This window comes from Megascapheus bottae, chromosome 3, assembly GCF_031878675.1.
Source record: "Megascapheus bottae isolate mThoBot1 chromosome 3, mThoBot2.hap1, whole genome shotgun sequence".
Lineage (NCBI taxonomy): Eukaryota > Metazoa > Chordata > Mammalia > Rodentia > Geomyidae > Megascapheus > Megascapheus bottae.
The window spans coordinates 59,127,165-59,150,912 of NC_143511.1; the positions used below are offsets into that span (position 1 = coordinate 59,127,165).

A 23,748-nucleotide genomic window follows, 5' to 3' on the forward strand; every position below is an offset into this window, starting at 1 on the left:
ACTCTTATGTAAACCTGGGGGTCAGCCCTCCATCCCATAACTCCAGGCTGCCACACAAACCCTGCTCTAGTTGCACTCTAAGCAGTCTCCTTCAAGTGGCCTCATCGAATGGCTAGACTCAGAACATTTTGTTCTGAGATGTTATGGTCTGGCTGAGCCCTAGGCCCAACCTGTTGGCACTTTGGTCTACATCTCCCAGATGGCAGAGCTCAGACTATCTCTTTTTCTCTCTTTTTTTCCCTCCCCTCTTGCACACACACACACACACACACCCTCGTTCCTACATATAAGGCCTGGCCTTCCCATCATCTCCCATCTTTGTCTGGACAGTCTTGGAAAGCAGTTCTGGAGATGACACATGAAAGGAATGCAGCTGGAAGGGGGGAAAACAAGATGATGGGGAGGGGGTTGGGGGAGGGAAATGGGGACAAAAACATAAGAAGGGGTATCAATGTGTGAGAAGTAATGCACCTACTATCTGGCGAATGTAACTGTAACCCCTCTATACATCACTTCGATAATAAAAAAGAAAAAGAAAACAATTCAAAAAAGAGAAAGGAATGCAGCAACCTTCAGGACTGCTCTGCTACCCCTATGTGGGATCAGCCTCGAGGAGGTCCCGTTTGACACTCATTGGTTTCTGGGTGTGTACTCCAGAGAAGCCCAACTTCAGCCAGGACAGCACACGATGCCACTGCCCTCCCATCTTCCTCAACCATATTTCCTCCTCCTCCAGGCCTCTGGGGAAGGGTCTTTGGAAGAACAGTACCGGGGCAAAGTGGCTCTGTTCCAAGGACTCATGAAATGATGACGTTTAATGAGAACCCACCCCTCCCCTCCCGCCCCAGTATATACATCTATAAAAAATTCAAATACAGCAAGTTACCATTGAGTCAGACTAGAGGGACTGACGGAGGCATTAAATACTGGGGGTAGGACAGGCCTTGGGGAGGGTCATACAAAACAGGTAGGAGACTGAGGTGGGGGACTTAAAGTATGGGCACTGGGGGGGAGGGGGAGGGATGGCTTCCCCTCCCCCCCCCAGCGTCAGGAGCTTATAATCTGATGGTGGCAACAGAGACCCTGGGACAGACAGGAGGCTGGGGCAGGAGGAGAAACTGGATGTGAGGGGCTCCCCTCAGGCCCCCCCCCAAGGGCTCCTGGGAGTCGCTGGCATTGGAGGATCCAGCCCAAGGGAGGGGCCAGGGTAAAGGGGGGGGTCTTTGGTGGGTGGGTTAGCTGCATGGTCCTTCTCCCCTGAGCAAGGGAGGAGGGCCGGCTTGGTGTGGTGGGGCTCCGCATGGGACTGGGCGGCAGGCCCGGGCCTGCCGGGGACTCTACAAATTGTCTGAAGAGAATGCAAAAGGTTCTCCTGCCCGTGTGCAAAATAGAAACCGGGGTCTTGCAGGCTCAGCTCCGGCCTCCTGCTCCTCTGCAGGTGCTCTGGCATGTCCTCCACGGGATGCCGGGCTCTGGGACGACAGAGTAGGGGGTATGAGGGATAAAGCTGGGATAGAAGCTCCCCTCCGGCTCCCCGTGCCACCTCACCCTGCCCAACATTACCAGATCAGGAGACTGCTGGCAGGGGCAGCAGCGGCAGCCAGGGCCAGAACGACAGGGACACTGATGACGAAGGGTGCTGAGGGTCCTCCGCCGCTGCCCAGCTCCCCGGGGTCACAGATCTTCGTGGTGGGAGGGGGAGCCAGTGAGCTGGTGGTGCTGGTCGTGGTCTCTGGGGAATATGGAGGGAACTTAGGGCACGGACATGCCTTAGGTCCCCACTCTGATCTACAAGCTCATAAGGCACGCTGTTCCTGCTTCCTACATGGCAGGCGCTGCCTCCCCTCACAGGCGGCCGTCTCCTTTCTAGTGCTCCCTGCCTCTCCCAACAGGCAGATCCTGTTTCCTAAGGCTCACAGACAATCCATGCACCCAGGAACCCAGCAACCCTACCAAGAATGTCAAGATAAAAAGGACCAGGAACGCAGGGATTAGAGAGACGACAGATGGGAGTGGGGACTTTCAGAGTATGGGGCAGAGGCTCTCACTCCTGGAGGAGCTAGAGGGAGCAGGAAAGAAACGGGCAACAGGACAGGCCATGAGGGAGCAGGGGCAAAGGCAGGCTCACCCTGGGCCTGGGCCTCAGTGGTGAGGTGTCGTGGTTCTTCAGTCCAGGGTGTGGCATGAGCAGCCACGCTCCAGTCACTCCATGTCCCAATCTCATTGTCCTTGGCTGCCACCTGAATGATGTACTCCTTGCCAGCGTAAGCATCCGTGATGGTGTGTGCTGTGCCGTCCGACAGCTCCACCTGTAGCCAAATCATGGGATTGGAGGAATAGGGGGGTAATACCTAGGCAGATGAGAGTGAGGTTCCCCCCCCCAGAAGAAGCAAGGAGACCTCTGGGAAGAGGGGATTGAAGGCACCCCTGGAAGGAAATCTATATGGGAGAGTAAGAGCATGTCGGGGAGAATACCCCCAAGGGACTGCAGTCCTATAGGAGAGCACTGAAATCCCGAAGGACACTACGATATCCCAGGAGAAAACAGGAAGCCTTAGCTTGGCGGCTATGATGCTTCTGTTGTCCCAGCTATCCCCAGCCATCCCGCATGCCCCCGCCCAGAGGTACCAAGAGGAAGAGTGGTGGAGAAAGAAAGGCAATGGTTTCTTCTTCCCCGCTCCGCCCCTTTCCTCAAGATGAAGGACATGAGCACTGACACTGGAGTTAGGCTACCCAAGTTGAAATTTTGGCTTCATCCCTTACTTACTACATAGCTTCCATGGCTTAGCACTGGTGTTAACAACAGTATCTACCTCTTAGGGTGATCATAGGGACTAAGCAAGGGGGAAAGCACCAAACAGAATTAAGCAAGCAAGGTTCCAGTGCAGAGCCCATATTCCCAGATGCCTGGTACACCACCCCCGTGGCCCCAGCTGGACCTCTCCCAAGAAGGCCTTCACATGGTCATCACCCTGCCTAAGGCGGAAAGGGGTGGAGGCAGTCCTTGGGGTGGCAGAACAGCTGCTCCATTTCCTCCTGGAGGTATCACCACCCCAACCCAAAGGCTGGCCCCATCCTGCTGGTTCCCCCCCCCCCCCCCCCCCCCCCCCCCCCCCCCCCCGTCTCCGGCTGGCCTGCCTGTCCCGCGCCCCTCCCAGACCCAGGCTGGGCTCTGGTTCATCTCAGCGGCACCCGCTGCCTCATTAAGCCGCCTCGTAAACAGGGGCAGTCAGTGGGGGCGGAGGAGGGGGCCCCCGCTCTAGGGCACGTCTGGCTTTAGGGCTTTTTTGGTCCCTGTTCCAATCTTTCCCCCAGAAAACTGGAGTGTGGGCTACCTGACCTGACAGGCTATGACGACATGTGCCCATATGTATGTTCTTATATTCACACATGTGTGTTCAGGTCCAAGCAGAGCAGAACGCCACCCTCCCTCGTCCCTCACCCAATTCTTCTGGGTTTGTCCTTCTGATGCAGGAGGCTCTGGTAAAGGGCAGGGTCATGTGGAGAGACATTTAAACCCAAGCTCTGGTCCAGTAAATCCTGTTCCCAGCCCTGAGAGATAGGTGGGCTCTAAAAACTCTCTTCTCCTGAAGCTGAGACTTCAGACCAACCTCTGCCCTCCACCAACCTCTTTTTGCTCTGCAAAGTACCCTTAGTTTCTGCTCTCTGAGCCCCTTCTCCCTCCAGAATTCCTGGTCTATGTAGGCCTCTAAATCTGTCTTCACACACACACACACACACTCACGAGTAAAGGGGAACAATTCAAATGGACACCTCATCGGTGGGCCCATGGCACTATGCCTCTAGGAATATGACTCAGGAGCAAATGATTTTCTGGCAGTTACAACTGCTCGGCCAGACCCTTCTTGTTAAGTTGTCACTGATCCCTTAATCTGCTCCCTTAAGAGAAGGGCTCCTCAGTTGGCAAGAACTTAGTCACTGCCACCCACCTCACCTTGCTGTCCTCTATCTAGTCAGCTGCAGCAAATGTCAGACACATTCCACCAGGCCAGAGCAGGTGATACAGGGAACCCATGCTGGGTCCCGGTACTTGTCTCACCCTTGTCCATGCTGGACAGCTACTGTCAGCCCTACTGGTCTCAAGTGTGTGTGTGTGTGTGTGTGTGTGTGTGCGTGTGTGTGTGTGCGTGCGCGCGCGCACAAATTCTAGAGCTTGAACTCAGGCTCTTGGCACTGTCCTTGAGCTTTATCTAGCTCAAGGCTAGTGTTGTATTTACTACTTGAGCCACAGCTGTACTCACAGATTTTTGGTAGTTAACTGGTTATGTCTCATGGTTGGCTTGTTTGAACGACAGTCCTCAGATCTCAACCTCCCGAGTAGCTAGTAGCTAGGATTACAGATGTGAGCAAGTCCTGGCCTGTATTTGCAATTTTTTTTTTTGGTCAGTTGTGGGGCTTGAACTCTGGGCCTGGGTGCTGTCCCTGAACTCTTCAGCTCAAGGCTACCACCCTACCTCTTGAGCCACAGCACCACTTCCGGTTTTCTAGTGGTTAATTGGAGATAAGAGTCTCAGGGTCTTTAGTGCCTAGCTGGCTTTGAACTGAGATCCTCAGATCTCAGCCTCCTGAGTAGCTAGGATTATAGGCAGGAACTATTGCGCCCGGCTACAATTCTTTTTTTTTTTTTTTTTTTTTGACAATCCTAGCCTATATTTTCCTCCTAAAATTCTAAGTGATGTTTTTCTCTGCTTCCTCCTCTCAATCATATACCTTCCTCTCTCCAAGACCAAGGATAGAAGAGAACAGATTCTGTTCACAGCAAAACTTGAGTTGAAAAGAGCCCTAAATCGAACCAATGCCAATGCTGATGTGACATGGAGCAGGGCTAGGATGTGCCTTAGACCACACAAGTTCTTACCACATGTCAGTGTGGGGGTCAGCTCTGTACCGTACAGGCCAGTGCATGGTCTTGGCATGTTAATCCCATGCATGAATGCAACATGGTTCCTGCTGGGAGCCACGTGTGTGCGTGCATGTTCCTGTGTGTGTGTGTGGTGGGCAGTGTGCCAGGTCCACTGCAAGGCGTGTGCGCTGCAACGCGCAGGGCTGCTGCCTGTAGCTCGTTAGCGGGGGAGGGGGGCTTGTGAAACTAGACCCTGGTTATTAGCAATGCATTAGGCGTGGGCAGCTGGCCAGGCAGGAGGGACTCCGGACTCTGTAAAGGAACACATGAGCGTGTGAGCAGCCTTTGTAGGGGCCAGGCCCACAACCTGGACAGGCACCCAGGAATCAAATTTCGCACTTTAAAGGCCAGACTGGGGGCGGCAGGAGTAGGGCAGGGGCAGAGGGAGATGAGGATAAGGCGACTGGAGCCTGGTGGATGCAGTGGGGGCACAAGCTGACCCCCAGGAGGCAGCCTGGCTTGCTCATGAAGCACCCTTACAACCATGATCCTAGCCCAGACTTCCTGGCCCACATCAAATCTCCACAGCCTGACAGCGTTGGATTCTCAATATGAGAGCAACTTCAATTACGCCCAAAGCCTCTAGCTACGCCCTAGTGCTCTCCTAACTTGACCCCTGACTGGCTGTCCAGGCTACCACCTGACCTATAACCTCCAGCTGACCTTTAAGCTAAATCCGACATTGGCACCTGGATGGCAATCATGGCCTCAGCTCATTCCTTGGATCAAGCTTGGATCCAATGCATTCTCCTACCTACTTGAGCCCATCTGTAGGCTCTTGACAACAGTCCTGCTTGCCAGGGCTCAGCGCATCCAGATGCTGGACCAGAGTGTAAAGAAAAAAATGCTTGGTCAGAGCTGGCAGGTAGAAGTGAAGAGAGGTAAATATTGCTCACTACTTTGGGTTGCCATACAGCCAGATGTGTTCCTACTGTACTAATGCAGTTTGCTGAGATTCTGTACGGGTACCTCCCTTGGCACTGTCCATTTTCCCAGGCCCACTTGTTCCCCTGTTACTGGGTCCCACACTAGAGTGCTACCACCTGGGGCATGGGTGATTTTGCAGCTGATTCAGACATCCATGACTGGGGTGGGGTGGGGTGGGGTGAGGCACTCACATGCTGCCATTGGTCCAGGATGAGAGGCCGGTAACGCAGAAAAAATTTGAGAGGAAAGGACTCAGGATCAGGCCAGGTTGAAGGCGTTTGCCATGTCACCTCCAGACGGCGAGGATTGCTGGGCACTGGCCGGGCTACCACATTTTCTGGAGGATCAGGCTTCACTGTTCACGAGGTACAGATTCATTAATGTACTAACCTCTGAAGACATCACCAGGCTGTCAACTCCAACCACCATGTTGCTCTGTTCTATTGTCAACCGTTATGAGCATCATGGTTACTCTCCTTCTTCTCTGTTGTCAGTGCTGATCACTTATTTACTTATTGTTGTTGGTGGTGGTAGTGGGACTTGAACTCAGGGCCTGTTCTGGGCATTGAGCTCTTTCACTCAAGGCAGTGATCACCACTTTGAGCCAATCACAATCACAATCACTAAATAAATAAATAAATAAATGCATCGCCTTCCTGTGACATGTCCTCCATTGGTAATGTTGGTCACCACGGTCAAGGTCACTGGCTGTTGTTATCAATACTTGGCCTCCTTTGGAAGTCTGGGTTGAGACAGTCCACACTTGTTGTAGACCTTTGTTAGAGGAGGCTAGGTATTTGATGGGAGCCTCTAAATGTCCACTTCATATAACAATAGTCTGGGTGGGGATCTGACTATGGAGTCTGACCAGGCTGGGCATTTGATGAAGATGGAACAGAGGAAGGCAGAGGTTCTATCTGGAAGGGTGTAGAGACCAGGAGAGGGTCTGGCTGGGATGAGGAAGGAGTAAGCCGAGCCTTCCCAGAATGGGGCAAAGGCAAGTAGGTCTGGCTGGGATGGGGAGTGGGGGCAGGGTTCAGGGAGAGATCGGTATCTGTCCCAGTCATGTCTCCTGTTCTGACACCTCATTCATCACAGGACGTAAGGAAGCTATTAACATGGGGCGGGGGAGGCTGCAGCTGTGCAAGGGTCTGGCCCATCCTGCTCTACCCCCCCACTCCTTATAGCATGCTCTGGGATCCATAGAGATGACAAAAAGAGCTGCTAGAGAGCTTTGGCCCTGCAAGTAAAGAACATTCACTTATATAGTCACAGGTGTGTGTTACACATGTGTACATGTGTATACATAAACCAGTGCACAGACATATCTCTGATATATATAGAGAGAGATAGAGAGTGCACACGTTGTGAATATCTCCACCAGTGCTCATGTACACCTCTGACATATTTCTGCTTATTTACATCCAGTGGCATATGCAGTGGGGACTCGAAATACAACGCCCCTCCCCCATCTCCATCACCACACGCACCAATGGTGAACTCGTCGAAGGTGATGGCCGTGGCGTTGTGACCCAGGGCATTGCTGACACTTATGGAGACCTTGTACTTGATGGTGGAGAACAGGTGCATGTATCTGATGTGGCAGCGGTTCTTGAGAGCTGGGTCTTTCTCACAGACCATACTTTTGGAGCCGTGCCTGGGAAGGAATAAGGGCCAGGCATGATTAGCAACCTCGAGGTTCAGATGGGATGGGACAGGATGGGGAAAGGTCAAGCCCAAAGCTGGGCTGGGGTCAGGGCACGATGGGGAGCTGGGGGAGGACTGGCCAGGTCAGGACTGCAGATACTCACAGGACAGTCACATTGAAGGTGTTGGGGATGTAGGTGGGGGTGGGCAGATGCCAGCTGCAGTAGAAGCCCTTGGGGTAAGTGTTGGAGCGGCAGCTGAGCACAGGTTCCCTCGGTGGCACTGGGGATGAAGGCAGCAAGGTCAGGGCATTCTTGGGGCCTCTAGTCCCCTGTACTAGTGTGGGGACAGGTGGGCCCCAAAGCCCCAGCTCTCCCTGCCGCAACCCATTATTGATGCCAAAGGTGGGGGGTGAGGGCTGTCAGCAAGGGTCTGAAGCTTCCCAGGCCACAGAGAGCCAGATGTTTAATTAAAGAAAAACAAGGGCCATGCGGAGGAGCACCCCCCACCTGCTCCACAAAGGCAGGAACTGTGGGGAGCAGGGGACTGCGGGCCTCAGCTCATCAATCACAGGATGGGGGTGATGTCGGGGGAATCAGTCCCCGCCCACAGCCCCTGCCACACTATGTCCACTCTCAGGGGAAGATGGTGCAACAGGTCTTGAAGGGGTCCTCTGATTGCTGGGGTGACTGGGTGTGCTCTTTGGGGAAGAAACACCCCAGGCCTTCCTCAGAAGAGTCAGAGACAGACGGATGGGCCTGATGGCTACACAAGAGTGGCAACACTTGGTGGCTAGTAACCTGCATGTGTGTTTATATATATGCTTCACGCACATCTATACGGAAAAGGGATCCGTGGCATAGAGGAGTGTACGGGAGTTGGTGTGTACGTGTAGATGTGCGCACATGTGCATCAGTGCCTGTTGGAAGGAAGCCGCTGTTTCCCTCCCCGCTCCTCATCACAAACCTCTCAGAAGCTCATGACCTGGTCGGCAGCTGCTCTCACTCTGGAATAAGCCCAGAGAAGGGGAGGGACCTGCTTGGACTCACACAGCGAGCCAGTTACCCACCTACTTAGGAAGTCCTTTCTGCTATCTAATCACACTTTTTGCTGCTGTGAGCACTTAGCTCAGCTGTCCCGCCCTCAGGCATTGGGCAAGGGGTAAGGACGAGGCAGCTCAAGTTCCTGGAAGGAGGCAGCTTCTGTGATCTGACCCAGGCAAGGAATGTCCAGTCTGTGGCTCCAGGGACACTGATACCTCCCTTCTGTGCCTGCCCAGACCCCTGCCTGACAAGTGGACAGGAACTGGGAGGGGGCAGCTCAATACGCTAAGGAAGGGTGAAGGGGAGTACATGTCTATGCTGTGGAGTGGCCATGGAGACACAGGGAGGACTGTGGCTTCCATCCGTGATGGACACGTGATTTGGAGTGACTGCGGTGGTGTGTACATATCCACTGTGTGCAGTATACATGAAGCTGGGGTGTGCAGGGAGACAAGGCACAACCCCTGGACTCCAGAGCTGGCTCTGCACAAGAGGCATCAGGAGCACTTCAGTGGAGAGCAGGTGGAATGGCGATACCTCCCCCAGCCTGCAGAGGAAAGCCAGTGGCCAGCCAGCACAGACCCCACACAAGGACACCCTGCAGTCTGCTCACTGCTGCCTGCTTCCCTGAGAAGCAAGCCTCCCTGCTGTGTCTGTCTGGTGTCTGTTCCATGCTCATCCTGCACGCCTTTAGCCTCCCTTCCCTATCTGCCCACGAGTAGCAAGCTCTACAGGGGGGTGGGGTGGGGGGTGGCCAAGGACACAGGAAGTGTCTTCTGGGGGCCTGTGGGCCAAGCCAGAGTTGGCAGTTGCTCCAGGAGGAAAGGACATTCCGAGGTCGGCTGAGAAGCCTCCACTCCCCGCTCCTGCCGCTGCCCCCCCCTTACCCCCAGCTTCAAAGGAGAAGGGCGCTGGGGGAGGGGGTGAAACTGCAGAGTCAGCTCCCTGCTGCCCGCCCGCCCGCCCGCCCGCCCGGGGCACTCTGGAGGGCAGAGCAGGCCATGGCACTGGACGCATAGGCCCCCTCCCCGGCTGGCCTCTCCACTGACCAGTCTCCTCCACGCCTCTCTGACTGTCCTCCCCTTCAAACTAGCCTCCTCTTTAACCTCCCCTCTCTAACTGGCCAGGTCACAGGGGGGTGGCAGGGCGGGGGGGGGGGGGAAGGGGCTTTGTCTGTCATCTGGCCACTCCTGCCTGGCCCTGGGCCCTGAGCAGCGAAGGGCTTGGGTTTCCTGACAGGGACCAGGTTTCTCAGAGGGAAAAGGAGGAAAGAAAAACAAAGCAAAGGAAGAAAAGGAGTGACTTGCTGCAGCTGGAGCCCAGCTGAGGGGCCGGGTGGGTGGAGATGGGGGTGCTGTGAGAGACCAAGTGTGAGATTGCAGGACAGTGGGGGATCAGGAAGCCTGTGGTGAGTGTGGTTGTGAGTGGGGTGGGATGGGGGGAGTTGTTTTAAGGCACTGTGCTTGTGAAGCGCTATGTGCAGCTCTGAGAGGCTTCATATGCCAGACTCTGTGCAGCCATGCAACTGTAAGACATTGAATGGCTGTTTTGTGTACCTCGGGGTGAAGCTGTTCAGCTGCAGATTGTCCTCCGTGACTGCTGATGTGCTATTGTATTTGAAACTCAGTGTCAGCTACATGACACATGACATACTACATATTTGATGGAGCTTAAACCTGAGCATGTTTTTCAAGCTGGGTGTGGGAAGATGCTGTAAATTCTCAGCATGTCCACACACAGGCGCTGGACAGTCTCGCCCTGTGAGAGGGTGCTACAGGGAGGGTGTAAGCCAAAGTTTGCACAAATTCAGATCACAAAAGCCCTCTCTAGGCACACAGGCATGGTCCTAAGTGCCCACACATCCTGAGTTTCCCCTGGTGGGGGTTCCTGAGATGCCGAAGGGACTGTGTCAGGGAGTCCCATGCGGGGCCAGCCGTGTGTGCGTGTGCATGTGTGTGTGTGTGCCCCTGCTGGCCTGAAGTTTGTTTGTTTTCCTCCTAATTGGCTTGTTTTTCCATGTCCAGCCCACCAAACCGCATGTTTTTCCTTTCATCTCGCCAGCCTGCCTGGGCTGGAGCCCCCGGCACGCATGAGGCCTGCCCGCTGGCCCGGAGAAGAGGGGGCAGGCTACCCACACCCTGGGCTGGGCCAGCTCAGGCCAGGGCAGGGTGAGGCAGGGTGACCCTTTGGCTCTAGCCCTGCCCACACCACACCCACACTCCTCCTCCAGCCTTGCACTCACTCAAAGCCCATGGCTCTTCTCAACCTTACCTTGGGGCCTGCCTGGAAGCATCCCAGGTTCTAGACTCTCAAAAACCCCTTCCAGCTGGCCCCCCCCTACTCATGATTTTTCCCCAGGCATATTCATCCACAATCCTCTTCCTTCCCAGGCAAACAGGGCTAGGGAAGAAGCAGTGCCGTACCAGTGTGGAGTCTCTATCCTGACCACTCTTGAAAAGAAAAAAAAGAAATTACAGCCGGGCTCAGTGGCTCACGCCTATAATCCTAGCTACTCAGGAGGCTGAAATCTGAGGATCAAGGTTCAAAGCCAGCCCAGGCACTAAACAACATGAGAGTCTTATCTCCAATTAACCTCTAGAAAATGGGAAGTGGGGCTGTGGCTACTGGGGTAGGGCAGTAGCCTTGAGCTGAAGAGCTCAGGGACAGTGCCCAGGCCCTGAGTTCAAGCCCCACGACCCATAAGGAAGGAAGGAAGGAAGGAAGGAAGGAAGGAAGGAAGGAAGGAAGGGAAGATAGAAAAGAAAAGAAATATTGGACAAGAAACTGTCCATTTAAAATTATTTTAATCTCTGATTTGTTTTAGCTTAAAAATCAGAATGATGCTGAATCATCAGTGTCTGGTAAACAAAATGGTGCTACTGAAAGGCACATTGTGATCCTGTTTCCTAATGTGGGGGTCCTTTTGTCACCCTCAGTAGAGAAGTCCTTAGAGCTGTGCAAGAATCTATGTGAACTCAAGAAGGCAGATAGGGAGGAAGCAATGAGGGAGCACTCTGGTTAAGGAATCTTTTAACAATATTATTATGACCAGATTCCCTGAAAACAGACACCAAAAATCTTACACATTTAGTATGAATAACAAATAACTTTCGGTCTGAATGACCCACAAATCAGAAGTAACCTGATCCTGTTCTCTGATACCTGGCAAGAAGGATAATTTGATATTGAGCGTGGCCAAACCCAGTCTCTTGTTACTAATATAAAATGACTGAGATGATTGTGATTAATATCCCCTGCTCCTCTGACCAGGTTTTTAGAAGGAAATAAGGCAATGAGAGATAAGTACCTGTTATGAATGCCATAGGCAATTCAAGGTCAGTCTTCCCCTGAGGCGTAAAGTCTAGGGAGTAGTGAGCGCTGGATCTAAATGAGCTGGGCTCTGGTCATGACAGGGAGGCTGGGGGCATGTTCTGTTGTTAGGGATTATGGACATTTTTAAGACTTAATTCCCTTCCATTGACTTCTTACAGTAGATCAGGGAAAGGGTCCTAGGATCACCAAACAACTACCACTGCCAACCTTCTCCATCTGGAGGACTTCAAGGAGCCTAAAAGAGACTACAAGGGTGTGAATGATTGATGCTAAGATGGCCCCATCCTTCCTCCATACACTCAGTAAACAGCCTTGGGACTAGGCTGACTGCTTCGCTAATGATGGATTCCCTAAAAGGGGATGGGGGGGGGGCTGGACAAGGGAGGATTCCTTTAAGCTGGTCCTGCATTTCTCAATATGACCAACAGGGGTCACTCCACCCTTGGCTTGCAACTTGAAGAGCGTGTTTGAATGCCATCTCTTCAATTTAAGCATATTTCCTTGAGGAAAGATACATCCCCACCAAAATGTATTTTTGCATCTCATTCATTCCCACTGGTGGGTCACTACTGTGTGGGCCACTCTTCGGTCTAACATCTCATATGGTTGTGCGTCCCTTGACAAGAGTTTCAATGAGTCTGTCTGGGAGACAGATCCTCTGTCTCATAGTTACCTTCCAGAGAATAAAAAGAAATATCTTTCAGCTGTGGGGTAAAACACGCTCAGATGGGACTAGCCCAGAACAGCTTGAATTCTCGGCTCAGGAGTAAAGAAATGGAAGCTTTTCAGAGCATTTTTTGTGTTAGTGGGTCCCTCTGTCAATGTTGTACCTTTAAACTACTTCCCCAAATCACACTCACCTGGTCTTCCTGGACCTTCCTACTGGTTCTTCCTTCTGTCTTTTTGTGGTTCATTTCTTTCCATCAATCCTTTCCATGAGGATGGCCCTCAGGGCACAATTCTGGATCGTCTTCTTATCCCACCATCTTTCCTTTGCCCACTTCACTCAGTCACAGTCATACAGCTGACAACCACCCAGATCTCTATCTTCAGCACAAACATCCCCCTTCACCCTAGAACCTCTGATCCACTTGCTACCAGTCATCAACTCCTGATTGTCCCCCCAAAGACTCTCCATCCACCAGATTTGCAGAAGATATCTATGGAGCTGCAGTTTCCTTGCCAACTTCTGCAGTTATTTACCTAAGAGCTTTTTTGGGGGGAGGGGGAGTCTATCATGCAGCTTGAACTCAAGACCGGTCCCTAAGCTTTGTCTCTCAGGGCTAGCACTCTACCACTTTGAGCCATAGCATTACTTTCACTTTTCTGGTGGTTGAAAAGTCTCACAGACTTTTCTCCCTGGGCTAGCTTTGATCCTCAGATCTCAGCCTCTTGAGTAGGGATTACAGGAGTGAGCCACTGGTGCCTGGCTTGTCTAAGAGCTTTCTCTGGCCACCAAGGCCTGCTTTGCTTGTTGGAGCATCAGGCCAAAAATTCTGGGGAATTAAGGCACCAATTCCCATGTTAGGAGAATCCTTCCACAAACAGAGGTGGGAATGAGTATATAAAAATTCCAGCTCCTTCATGCCTCTGCAGTGAGCCTTCCTGCTCTATACCTAGAACTCCTTCAACAATACTTTTAATTGCCAAGGAATATCATCTTAATAACTCATGACTTATTGGCTAACAGTTTCTTTTTTCTAAATAACCTTTCCATTCTTTTACAGAGTTTTCATCACGTTTCAAATAAACTGTTTGCCTACAAACTCCCATCTTTGATTTTTCTAGCAAAACTCAGATCCAGCCACTGTCCTGACAAAGCACGCTCTCTTTTCCTCCTCTGCCTCATACCCAAGAGGGAACTGGATTTGGTTTTAATGTCTGGGTGTCAAGGAAGTTGAGAGTTCATAAAAGGAGTTGGGGGTGACACTTACAGCCCACATGTAGCAGGACTTGGTGGTGCAGGTGCCAGGAGTCACGGTGGAAGCAGGCATAGAGACCACTATGGCTCAGTTCCAGGCCTCGGAGCACCAGCTGAGAGCCATTGAGTAGGTCAGGGGTCAGATCTGTCCCATTCACCCGCCATGTCACAGCTGCATCCCAGTTTGCTGTTCCACAGGGCAGTGTCACATCTGAGCCCAGGCGCTCATACTGCACGTGGGGTGCCTCTGTGGGGATAGGGAGGACACAGGACAAAATTTACAAGTCAGAGCTCTGCATAGTAACCCAGGTAAAAGTGTGTAGATGAGGTACGTAAATGAGAGTGGCAGAAGTGTGTCATGGCTGACCATGGGAGTGTCTCCTGGAGGTGGGCTTGTGCAAAACTCTGTAGCTGTGCAAGTATGCAGTGTTTTCATTTTTTGTATATGTGTGTTCATGTACAGGGGCTGTGTGTATATGAAAGAGAGAGAGACAGAGATACACAGAAAAAGAGAGAGAGATTGGAAGGATTTATTTTCCAGTGAAAATCCAGTTCCCCTCCAACCTGGGTCCACTCAGTCCCTGAATCCTTTAAAAAGTTTTCTGATTCCTACAATCATCTTGATACTAACCAGCTAGCCTCAGTCACTGACATGTTACTTAGGCAAGTTGGTGCTGAGGGATGCCACTCTGTCTCCCTGTCTCTATCTCTCTATCTTTCTGTCTCTGTTTCTCTGTCTCCCTTCCTCTCTCTCTGCCTCTCTCTCCCCTTAGTTCTGCCCAAGACCTTTTCAACCTTTCACTCCCTGTAAGACTTGGGATGAAGGGAGACAGGACAGGCCCTAAAGTGAACCCCAGGGAAGTCCTGGCAGCTGTCAACTCTATGAAGCAGAAACTACTTAGGGGGGACTGAATGAACGCTCGGACCATGCCTTTCCTGCCCCCAGGAGGGGCCTGTCAGAGCCAAAGCAAACCCCAGCCCTGGCCTCAGCAACCCAGGCGTGATGGACTGAGCCCAGGAGACTGGAGACAGAAAAGTGGAAGGGAGCACCTGTCCAGAGGCAGCACCAGGTTGGGGAGGCAGCCGTGAGTGGGACAGAGAAAGTCAGAGGCAGATCACCAGCAGCATCAGTGAGGCAGGCATGCAGTGAGATTGGAAGCGAGGGGTGGATAGACACACAGACACAGACACACAGACACACAGACACACACACACAGGCACTCACATATGCGCGTGCACACACAGGCCATGTTTCCCATCCTGCCCCATGAGCCTGGAAGGACAGATGCTTCCCTCATCCCAGCCAGATCTGTGGAGCTGTGGAGCGAGGGTGGGAGGGGATAAGGGAGAGGGAAGGGGCAGTAAGGGGGGCTGCGGGATCCCTCGTTAACACTCGCTCACATCTCCCCTCCAGAGAGCCACCCTGCTGAGTTGGGGGATTTTCAGAGGCAATTCCTGTTAACGAGCCAATTAAGTTGGGCCAGTGGCCTCTTAATTAGACTTGTTAACACCACCAGGACTGGGGGGGGGCAGTGGTCCCCCTGAGTCCCTCAGCTACCCCTCCCCCTCAGTCCAGCCCCCTCCCCAGGGCTGCCTTTCTGTGTTGGAACATCTGTCCCTGTTTGCTGCCTCTGTCATCTTTCCTGAGCCAGGGTCTCTGTGTCTCTAGTGTCTTTCTCCCTCTCTGCCTGTCTCTGCCTTGCCCCTCTTTGAGCCTCTCTGTCCCTGTCAGAGGAGAGGGAAGCAGGAAACCCAGCCAGCCCTGACCACTTGTCTGTGGAGCTTGGGACAAGCCGAACAGAGGATGAACGGGGCGGAAGGGCGGTGGCTGGGGGCCTTGGAGGCCACAGCTGTGAGGCTGAATGGGGGCCTCCCCCGACCAGAGGCCCAGTGTCCAAGACTCAGGCCATCGAGTCGTTTCTCCCCCCCACACACACACCAATACACAAACTCCGGCCACTGAGCCCCCTTCCAGCCTCCCTTCCAAAAACCTGGAGCTTCCAGGAAACATGCCAAGCCCCTCTCTCTGTAACCCCCCCCCCCCCCGCAGAGACTTTGCATCCAGCTGCCTAAGGAAGAGGCTGGAAACTGACCGTTGAGGAGGGGGTGTGGCCATCAGGATCCCATAGGCAACACATGAGCACTGACCACCAACGGCTCAGAACTAACATGGACCTTTGCTATGAGTGCCTGGGCCTTTCCGTACTGGGAGACAGGTACAACCACAGATGAGCAATTCACAAACCAACAGCACAACAAATACAGTTGTAGTGGAATAACATCCTGTGCTCACAGGAGAAACAGAAACAGAAATACAACCATACAACCATGACAATCCAAAGACAGAAGGACAGGACAAGAAGGGGAAAAAAAAGACAACACAATGACAAAGACAACTTAAGCCATGATGCAGAAGTAGAAGGGACAACATGACATGATGATTACAACAGCTTCAATAACACAACAATGGAAATATACACAGCCATACAACAGCTTCAAAGAGGGCTGTGGTTTAATCCTTTGTTTCTGGACAGCTCTCCTCCCGCCCCTTGGGTGCCCCTACTGATGTGCTGTCCATTTCAGAAATTAAATCAAGCAGCAGGGGAGGAGGGGGTTCTTGGCCCTGACATGGTGACAAATGCTCCAAAGGAATCAGCTGTGAAAAGGTTGTTAGAAGCCAGGATGAGAGACAGAGACAGGATGAGGTCATAGACATGAAGAACACAGGGACAGAGCTGATGGCTCCCTCACACCTGTGAGCTCAGGCTCACATGGGGACCACATGCCGGAAACAGCCCCCCACCCCGGGGCATCCTAACAACTTCACACCCACATACACAGGATGAAGACAGTTGCCCACAAAGAAGATGCACAGAAGACAGGCATCCATCTACTAGTTTACAATCACACATGCATTCAGGCACACAAGGGCATTGTCCCACACTTCAGAGGCACCTGACACATGACATGTATGCATCAGAAGGCCACTGCCACTGGTGGCACAATTACACTTGGTGGGGGCAGGAAATTACATAGGGATACAGTTTTAAGCAAACATACAAAGAGAAACAGAAGTTATCACATGTGGAGTATAGTCTCAAACATAAGAATACAGGCCTATGGGCCGGGAGTTTGGCCTAGTGGTTAAAGTGCTTGCCTAGCATGCATGAAGACCCGGGTTCGATTCCTCGGTACCACATATAGAAAAAAAGCCGGAAATGGTGCTGAGGCTCAAGTGGTAGAGCTCTAGCCTTGAGAAAGTCCAAGGACAGTGCTCAGGCCCTGAGCTCAAGCCCAGGACTGGCACAAAAAAAAAAAAAAAAAGAATACAGGCCTAAAAGGGCATGGCCACCCATATTGGCAATGTCACACACATGTGGGCATAGCCAACGACTATACAGGGTCCTGTCTATACCTGGGCCCTGGAGATGTCCTCATCGTTCCCTGTTTCCACCCATCTCAACCAAAATGGACTTGGGAAAGTCCCTTTGTGTTTAGCCCTTTCCCAAAAGGTACACTTAAGGAGCATGAGGCAAGTTCAGATCTATGGCATGGCTGTTTGCGATGCTACCTAAAATGCAGCAGAGGGCCTGATGTGAAGAGGGCCCAGGTTTCCCAGGCAGATGGCCAGTTCCTTGTCTTATGGGTTGTGGGAAAGACTCAGACTGGACAAAAAAGTAGAGGAAGAGTAGGAAGGCAGTCAACAGTCCTGGTCCTGAGCAGTCTCTCTGTCCTCCAGCCATTCTGGTGAACGGTCTTTCATCCTTAGGATATCACCTACCCTTTACCATCTGTTCCTCTGCCTCCTCACCAGCTCAGTCCCCATCTTCCTCCTTGGATAAGGCTGAGGGTAGAATGTGACCTGTAGGCTTGCCTACTGCCTCCTATCAGGGCCCTCAACTGTGCTCTCCACATATCTGCTGAAGGAGAGATCCCCCTTTGCTCAAAAACTGCAGTAGAACACTGCCGCTTGCTCTGCTCCCAGCTCCTATCCCACCCATCCCCAACCTGAACCTTCCCTAACAAAAACAGAGACAGACCAATTAAAGCCAGAGATTTGATTAGCATGCACCTCCCAGGAAAAATGGTGGAGGGTGTGTCTATGAAATATCAGCGGGTCACCCTGTATATCAATGTCATATGACAGTTTCCTCAGGATGCCCAGGTGTAACAATGCCATTGAATGCCAGTGTGCCTGTTGTGTGGTGTTAGTGTGCAGCTATGCCAATGAGGATTCATGCACAGCTCCCCCCAATTACTCACCCTGTGGACTGTGTCTCTGGGTGTAGACAACAGCAGTGGCAGCAGCAAGTATAGCACAGCAGGCCCATGGGACAGGAGCAGCCATCTGTTAGAAGAAAACAGTGAGGGAAGAGGCCACATCAGGCCAAGCAGGAGGTTCCTGGGGAGTCCCCTGCTCTCAGGCAAGACTGGGAAATCCCAGTCCATTTGAGGCCAGGACATCTTGACCCCAATGGCCTTCTTAATGGGGCTTGGGATCCTCTTCTAAGCAATGGAAAGCAACATTGTTGGTAATCCGTAGGCCAAAGTTAACTAATCGAAGACAACCTATAGTAGTTTGTTGTTCAGTAAGACTTCTAGCTGCAGATGATCAACCACAGATAACTTATAGAACACATATCTCTATCAATTGATCAATCGATCAATCGACCGATCTGGAGGTCATATACATATACACTTTATTGGTGAGGTTGGCTAACTAGCTATGAACATTACAAACTGAAAGAGTAATTTTTTTCCAGTCCTAAGGCTTGAACTCAGGGCCTGGACACTCTCTTTAAGCTTTCTGAAGGCTAGCACTCTACCACTTGAGCTATAACACCACCTCTGGCTTGGCTTGTATATGGTACCAAGGAATGGAACCCAGAGCTTTGTGCATGCCAGATAAGCACTCTACCACTAGGCCATACTCCCAGTCTTGAAAGAGTATTTTTTTTTTTTTGCCACTTCTGGGCTTAAGCTCAGTGCCTGAGCACTGTCCTTGGGCTTTCACAAGGCTAGAGCCCTACCACTTGAGCCACAGCACCACTTCCAGCTTTTTTTTTCTATGTATGTGGTAGGGAGGAATTGAGTTCGAGTCTTCATACATAGTAGGCAAACACTCTACCACTAGGCCAAACATGGCCCTGAAAGAGTAATTTTTTTAATTTATTTTTTGTTAGCCATAGGACTTGAACTCAGGGCCTGAGTGCTGTCCCTGAACTTTTTTGCCCAAAGCTAGTGCTCTACTACTTTGAGCCACAGCTCCACTTCTGATTTTTTTTTTTTTTTTTTTTTTTTAGTTAGTTAACTGGAGATAGACTTCTCCTGAGCCTTTCCAGACTGGATTGGCTTTGAACTACAATCCTTAGTTCTTTAGCCTCTTGAGTATTTAGGATTACAGGCATGAGTCACTAGTGCAAGAGTAATGGGTTTTTGTTGTTTTTCATTTTTTTAATTGTTATTATAAAGGTGCTATATAGAGGGGTTACACATCTGGCAAAAAGCACATTTCCTTGGGGACAATGTCACCTTTTCCCTCGCTCTCTCCCAGTTTTTCCCTCCAACTTCCACCTACAAGTTGCATAGCTCATTTTCAACATAGTGTTTCATGATTATTACTGCTGCATTTGTCACCCTTTGTCCCTCCATTCCTGTGCAAGAGTAATGTCTTAATTGGAAGCCTGTAGTTCTCTAAATTGCCTTGAATATAAGGCCCCCTGCTAGCCCATGGGGACAAATCCTGAAACCTGGCTGCTCAGGAGCTCCCTGGATCTCTTGTTATTCCCTAGCCACCCTGTTGAGTCTGGCCACTGGGTTCTGAAAAACACAGAGTACCCTGGCAGTGCCACACGAGCCAGGTTAGTTGTGGCTTTTGCTTTATTGTGTAAGAGAAAACAGAGGTTTTTATATGTTAAGTCCTTGTCAGGGACTCCAGGCCCTTCTTCACCCTAGCCACACGCTCCCCCCTCCCCCCCACATAGCCTGGTATTCCTACCAGCAAAGATATGTTAGTGTCTATCTGTACCCATGCAAGTACACAGTGCCTTAAGGACACAAGAAGCCAAGAGGGGTTCAGTGGCCATAATATGAAATCTTTCCTCTTGGGAGAGTATCACTGTTCCTGTTCCTGACCCTGCACACACTCATACCTGAGAGCAAGGAAGTAACTATTTCCTATAAAAATTGCCCCAAATGACACTCTCTCCTCCCTGGTCTGAGGAGAGAAAGAGAGGAATTGTCAATCACCTAGAAACAGAGATGCAAAAAGACGAGGGACTCTACTAGATAATCTAACCAGGGACCCTGTCAAATATAGTCAGCCTCAGAGCAAAGATACTGGCTAGAGACACAGTTTAATACACATATTATGAACTATTAAAGGAATCATCAGACAAAAGTGGGTATAACTAGTTGGGTACAGTGGCTCACACCTGTAATCCTAGCTACTCTGGAAGCCGAGATCTGAGGATTGCTATTCAAAGCCAGCTCAAGCACTAAAGAACATGAGGCTCTTATCTCCAATTAATCACTTAAAAAAACAGGAAGTAGGGCTGTGGCTAGAGGGAAAGAGCAGTAGTCTTGAGCTGAAGAGCTTAGGGACAGTGCCCAGGCCCAGAGTTCAAGCCTTATGGCCCACAAAAAAAAAAAAAAAAAGTGAGTACAACCAAATAACCAGAGAAATGGTCAGAGAAGGGTCAACACAATAAAAGGAATTGCCAGAAACACTACAAAATCCAGCCATACCTGAGCAGATACGCCCAGAGGAAAAGCAAGAACAGGCAAAGAAGCCGTCCATAACACAGCCCAAGCACTAGAGACATTGTCAGAAATAGTGCCAAGGAAACTGTCTGACACACAAGCAGAGAAATACCAGAGGAACCGAGAGACACAAACAGGCATACACCCAGAGAAACAGCTATAGAAAAAGCCAGAACCACAGCCAGATGCTCTGTCAGGAAGTATCTACACCACTAAAAACACTGCCAAAGACACCATCAGACACCCAGCCAAACACCCTGACAAAGACACTGTCAGCAAAACAATCAGAGGCACCATTAGAAATATTGCCAGAAAAAAAAAAATCAGCCAGACCCACAGCCAGGGTAACTGACAGAGACATACTGCCAGAAAGACCCAGAGAAAGTGCCAGAGACGCAAACTGCAGATAAAAGCTAGAGTCAGTACAAACATGGCTATTGCAGCAGGGAGATGAAGGTGGGCATTGCTCTGCAGCAGTTGGAGTAGAGGGTAGAGTAAACCTGACTTGCTGGGAAGGGAAGAAGGGAGAAGGGGAAAGGGCTCCCCACTGCCCTTGGCTACTGTCCACCCTTCCCAGGAAAGTCTCGAAGGTTCTATGAACCTGCTTATTCACACAGCCACAGCTCCAGATCCTCTGACTGTCCCTGTCCTGAGGAGGGGATCATTCTGTTCCTCTGCACATGTGGCCTTGAACATTCTTCCTGCTTAAATGACTCCTGAAGCCTTAGGAACCAATTAGCCTAGCTCCTTCTTTCTGATGCTCAGCCACTCCCCATCTTTAGCAATTGGAGGTTTAGACAGCAATCAAAGTCATATTGCCAGCAAGTTAGGGAGCTCTGAATTCAAAGCTGGTTCTAGGAAACCTACCTGGTTTTACACCTTAGTCCTTTCCAGTATCCCTCAGACCTTTCCCCTCCATTTCCACCCTCTGCCCAAGCCTTTCTTCTCACAACAAGGAACACCTGCCACCTACAGGCCAGGTTCACTGTCCACCATGTGGAAACAGGAATCAGGGCATAGACAGCAGACAAGCTAGCAGAGTGGATGAAGGTTAGCTCACAGGATGGAAGTGCCAGAAGAGAAAGGCTGAACCTCTGCTCCATGCTCTTCTGGATCTCAGCCAGGTTAGAGGGGAAAGATGGCCAGGCATGTACATAGTACATATACCCATGAGCTTGTACACACACTTGTATGCACATGCGCATGTGTGCGCAAGCGCGCGCGCGCACGCACGCACACGCACGCACACGCGCACACACACACACACACACACACACATAACTAGAGCCCCCGTGGGGGAGGGGTAGCTTCTTCATCAAAGTCGCCTCCATCAGCCCGATGAGTTACTGTAAGGGCCGGGCCCTGGGCCAACAGGGCTGCAGCCACAGGAGACGGGCGCTGCTGAGAGCAAGCTAGAGCTGCAGAGTGGGGGTGGGGTACCAAGACAGACACTGCAGGTCAGAGCACCCAGAAAAGAGAAAGAGCTCAAAAGGAGCAAAATGGGGTGAGGGGGGGCTGGAGAGGGGCAGAGTGCTGAGTGGAGACTCAGAGGGACCAGGAGAAACAGACAGAAATGGAAGAATAGATGCAAGGAGGAAGACAAGGCTCAAGAACAATGTCAGGCATTCCAGAGGGAGAAAAGCCACTTGGAGGGCCTCTGTCTACTCCAAAGCATCTAAGGGAACCCACCCAACTCTGCTAGCTGGAAAGAAAGAGATGGTCAGTGTATCAAGAACTGATGGGGGCAAAAGCAGGCCCATCTAGCGCCAGAAGGATTTTTAGGGATCTAGGAGCCCAGCCCCAAGGAATAAGAGTAAACTGAGCCAGGATCCAGTGGCTCACACCTATTATTTTAGCTACTCATAGGCTGAGATCTGCAGATCGAGGTTTGAAGCCAGCCAGAGCAGGAAAGCCTGTAAGAGTCTTACCTCCAATGAACCACCAAAATGCTAGAAGTAGAGACGTGGCTCAGGTGGTAAAGCAAGAAAGCTCAAAGACAGCACTCAAGCCCTGAGTTCAAGCCCCAGGACCAGGACTAGCAGAGAGAGACGGGGGACTGAAACTTATCTCTGCCCTGCATCCTCTGAGGATCCTGAAAGCCCCTAGGCCAGTTTCACTTCCTGCTTTCCTTGGAGTCTTAGTTGGACCCATCTAAAACATACCACTGAGATGGGTACTGATGACTCATCCTGTAGCCCTACCAACACAGAAGGCTGAGCTCTGAGGATCCCAGTTCAAAGCCAGCCCAGGTATAAAAACTCATATGATTCTTTTGGGGGGGAGTAGGTTGTGGGACTTGAACACTGGACCTGGGCTCTATTCCTGAGCTCTTTTGCCCAAGGCTAGCGCTCTGCCACTTTGAGTCACAGTGCCACTTTCGTTTTTCTAGTGATTAATTGGAGATAAGAGTCTCATGGACTTTCCTGCCCAAGCTGGCTTTGAGCGACAATCTTCAGACCTCAGACTTCTGAGTAGCTAGAATTATAGGCATAAGCCACCAGTGACCAGCCCATAAGATGCTTAATCTTCAACTATCCACCAAAAAAGGCAGAAAGGGAGCAATGACTCAAGTGGTAGAGAGCTAGCCCTAAACACAAAAGCTCAGGGACAGCTCCCAGGCCCTGTGTTTAAGCCCTAAGACTGGCACAGAAGGAAAGAAAGAAGGAAGGGAGGGAAGAAGGAAAGGAGAGAAAGCAAAGAAGCAATCTGGGAGTAGATCTGTAGCTTCAATGGTGGAGCACCAGCCTTAAGTCCAAGCCTCATTACTGGCATACATGAATACACACACATACACACACAGAGACAACAAAAAATACCACACAGACAAATGTCCAGCCCTGGCTCACCTCAGGCTCCTCTCCCAAGGCAAAGAGCATCTTTCCCATAAATTTTCCAAGTCCACACCCCCGGACTCTGGGATAGGCTTGGATGATAAATGCTATAGAATTCCACATAAGGCCTATGTAAATGGTGTGCTCTGGATAAACTCCTTAAAGAGGCCAGCTCTAGAAAGAGGAGGAAATGGAGGATACCCCGCCAGCAAGAAAGGAACCTAGTGCCCAGAAGAGTAAGGGTCCAACACATTTTCCAACATGGTGCTCCACTGTCATCATTACTTACACACACAGGTGACAAGACAAATCCTGAGACGCCAAATTTTTGCTATTGTGACCCAAAGACACCATAACACG

At 51.2% G+C, this 23,748-nt stretch overlaps 1 protein-coding gene across 2 annotated transcripts in view; it reads right to left on the bottom strand.

Annotated features, from left to right (window-relative positions):
- Window positions 1–809: 809 nt before the first annotated feature.
- Cntfr (ciliary neurotrophic factor receptor) overlaps window positions 810–23,748 on the bottom strand; it is a 40,714-nt gene continuing 17,775 nt past the window's right edge. The window contains exons 3-10 of one of the 2 annotated variants that reach the window (XM_090330143.1): window positions 18,059–18,143; window positions 13,809–14,042; window positions 7,663–7,780; window positions 7,342–7,508; window positions 6,043–6,206; window positions 2,129–2,309; window positions 1,564–1,732; window positions 810–1,472 (exon numbers count right to left, since the gene is read on the bottom strand). In XM_090330143.1, coding sequence (XP_090186269.1) covers window position 1,472; window positions 1,564–1,732; window positions 2,129–2,309; window positions 6,043–6,206; window positions 7,342–7,508; window positions 7,663–7,780; window positions 13,809–14,042; window positions 18,059–18,143 — 1,119 coding nt within the window. In that variant the 3' untranslated portion in view covers window positions 810–1,471. Of the gene's footprint in view, window positions 1,473–1,563; window positions 1,733–2,128; window positions 2,310–6,042; window positions 6,207–7,341; window positions 7,509–7,662; window positions 7,781–13,808; window positions 14,043–18,058; window positions 18,144–23,748 lie in introns of those variants that run through there. The other variant, XM_090330145.1, reaches the window with a different exon arrangement.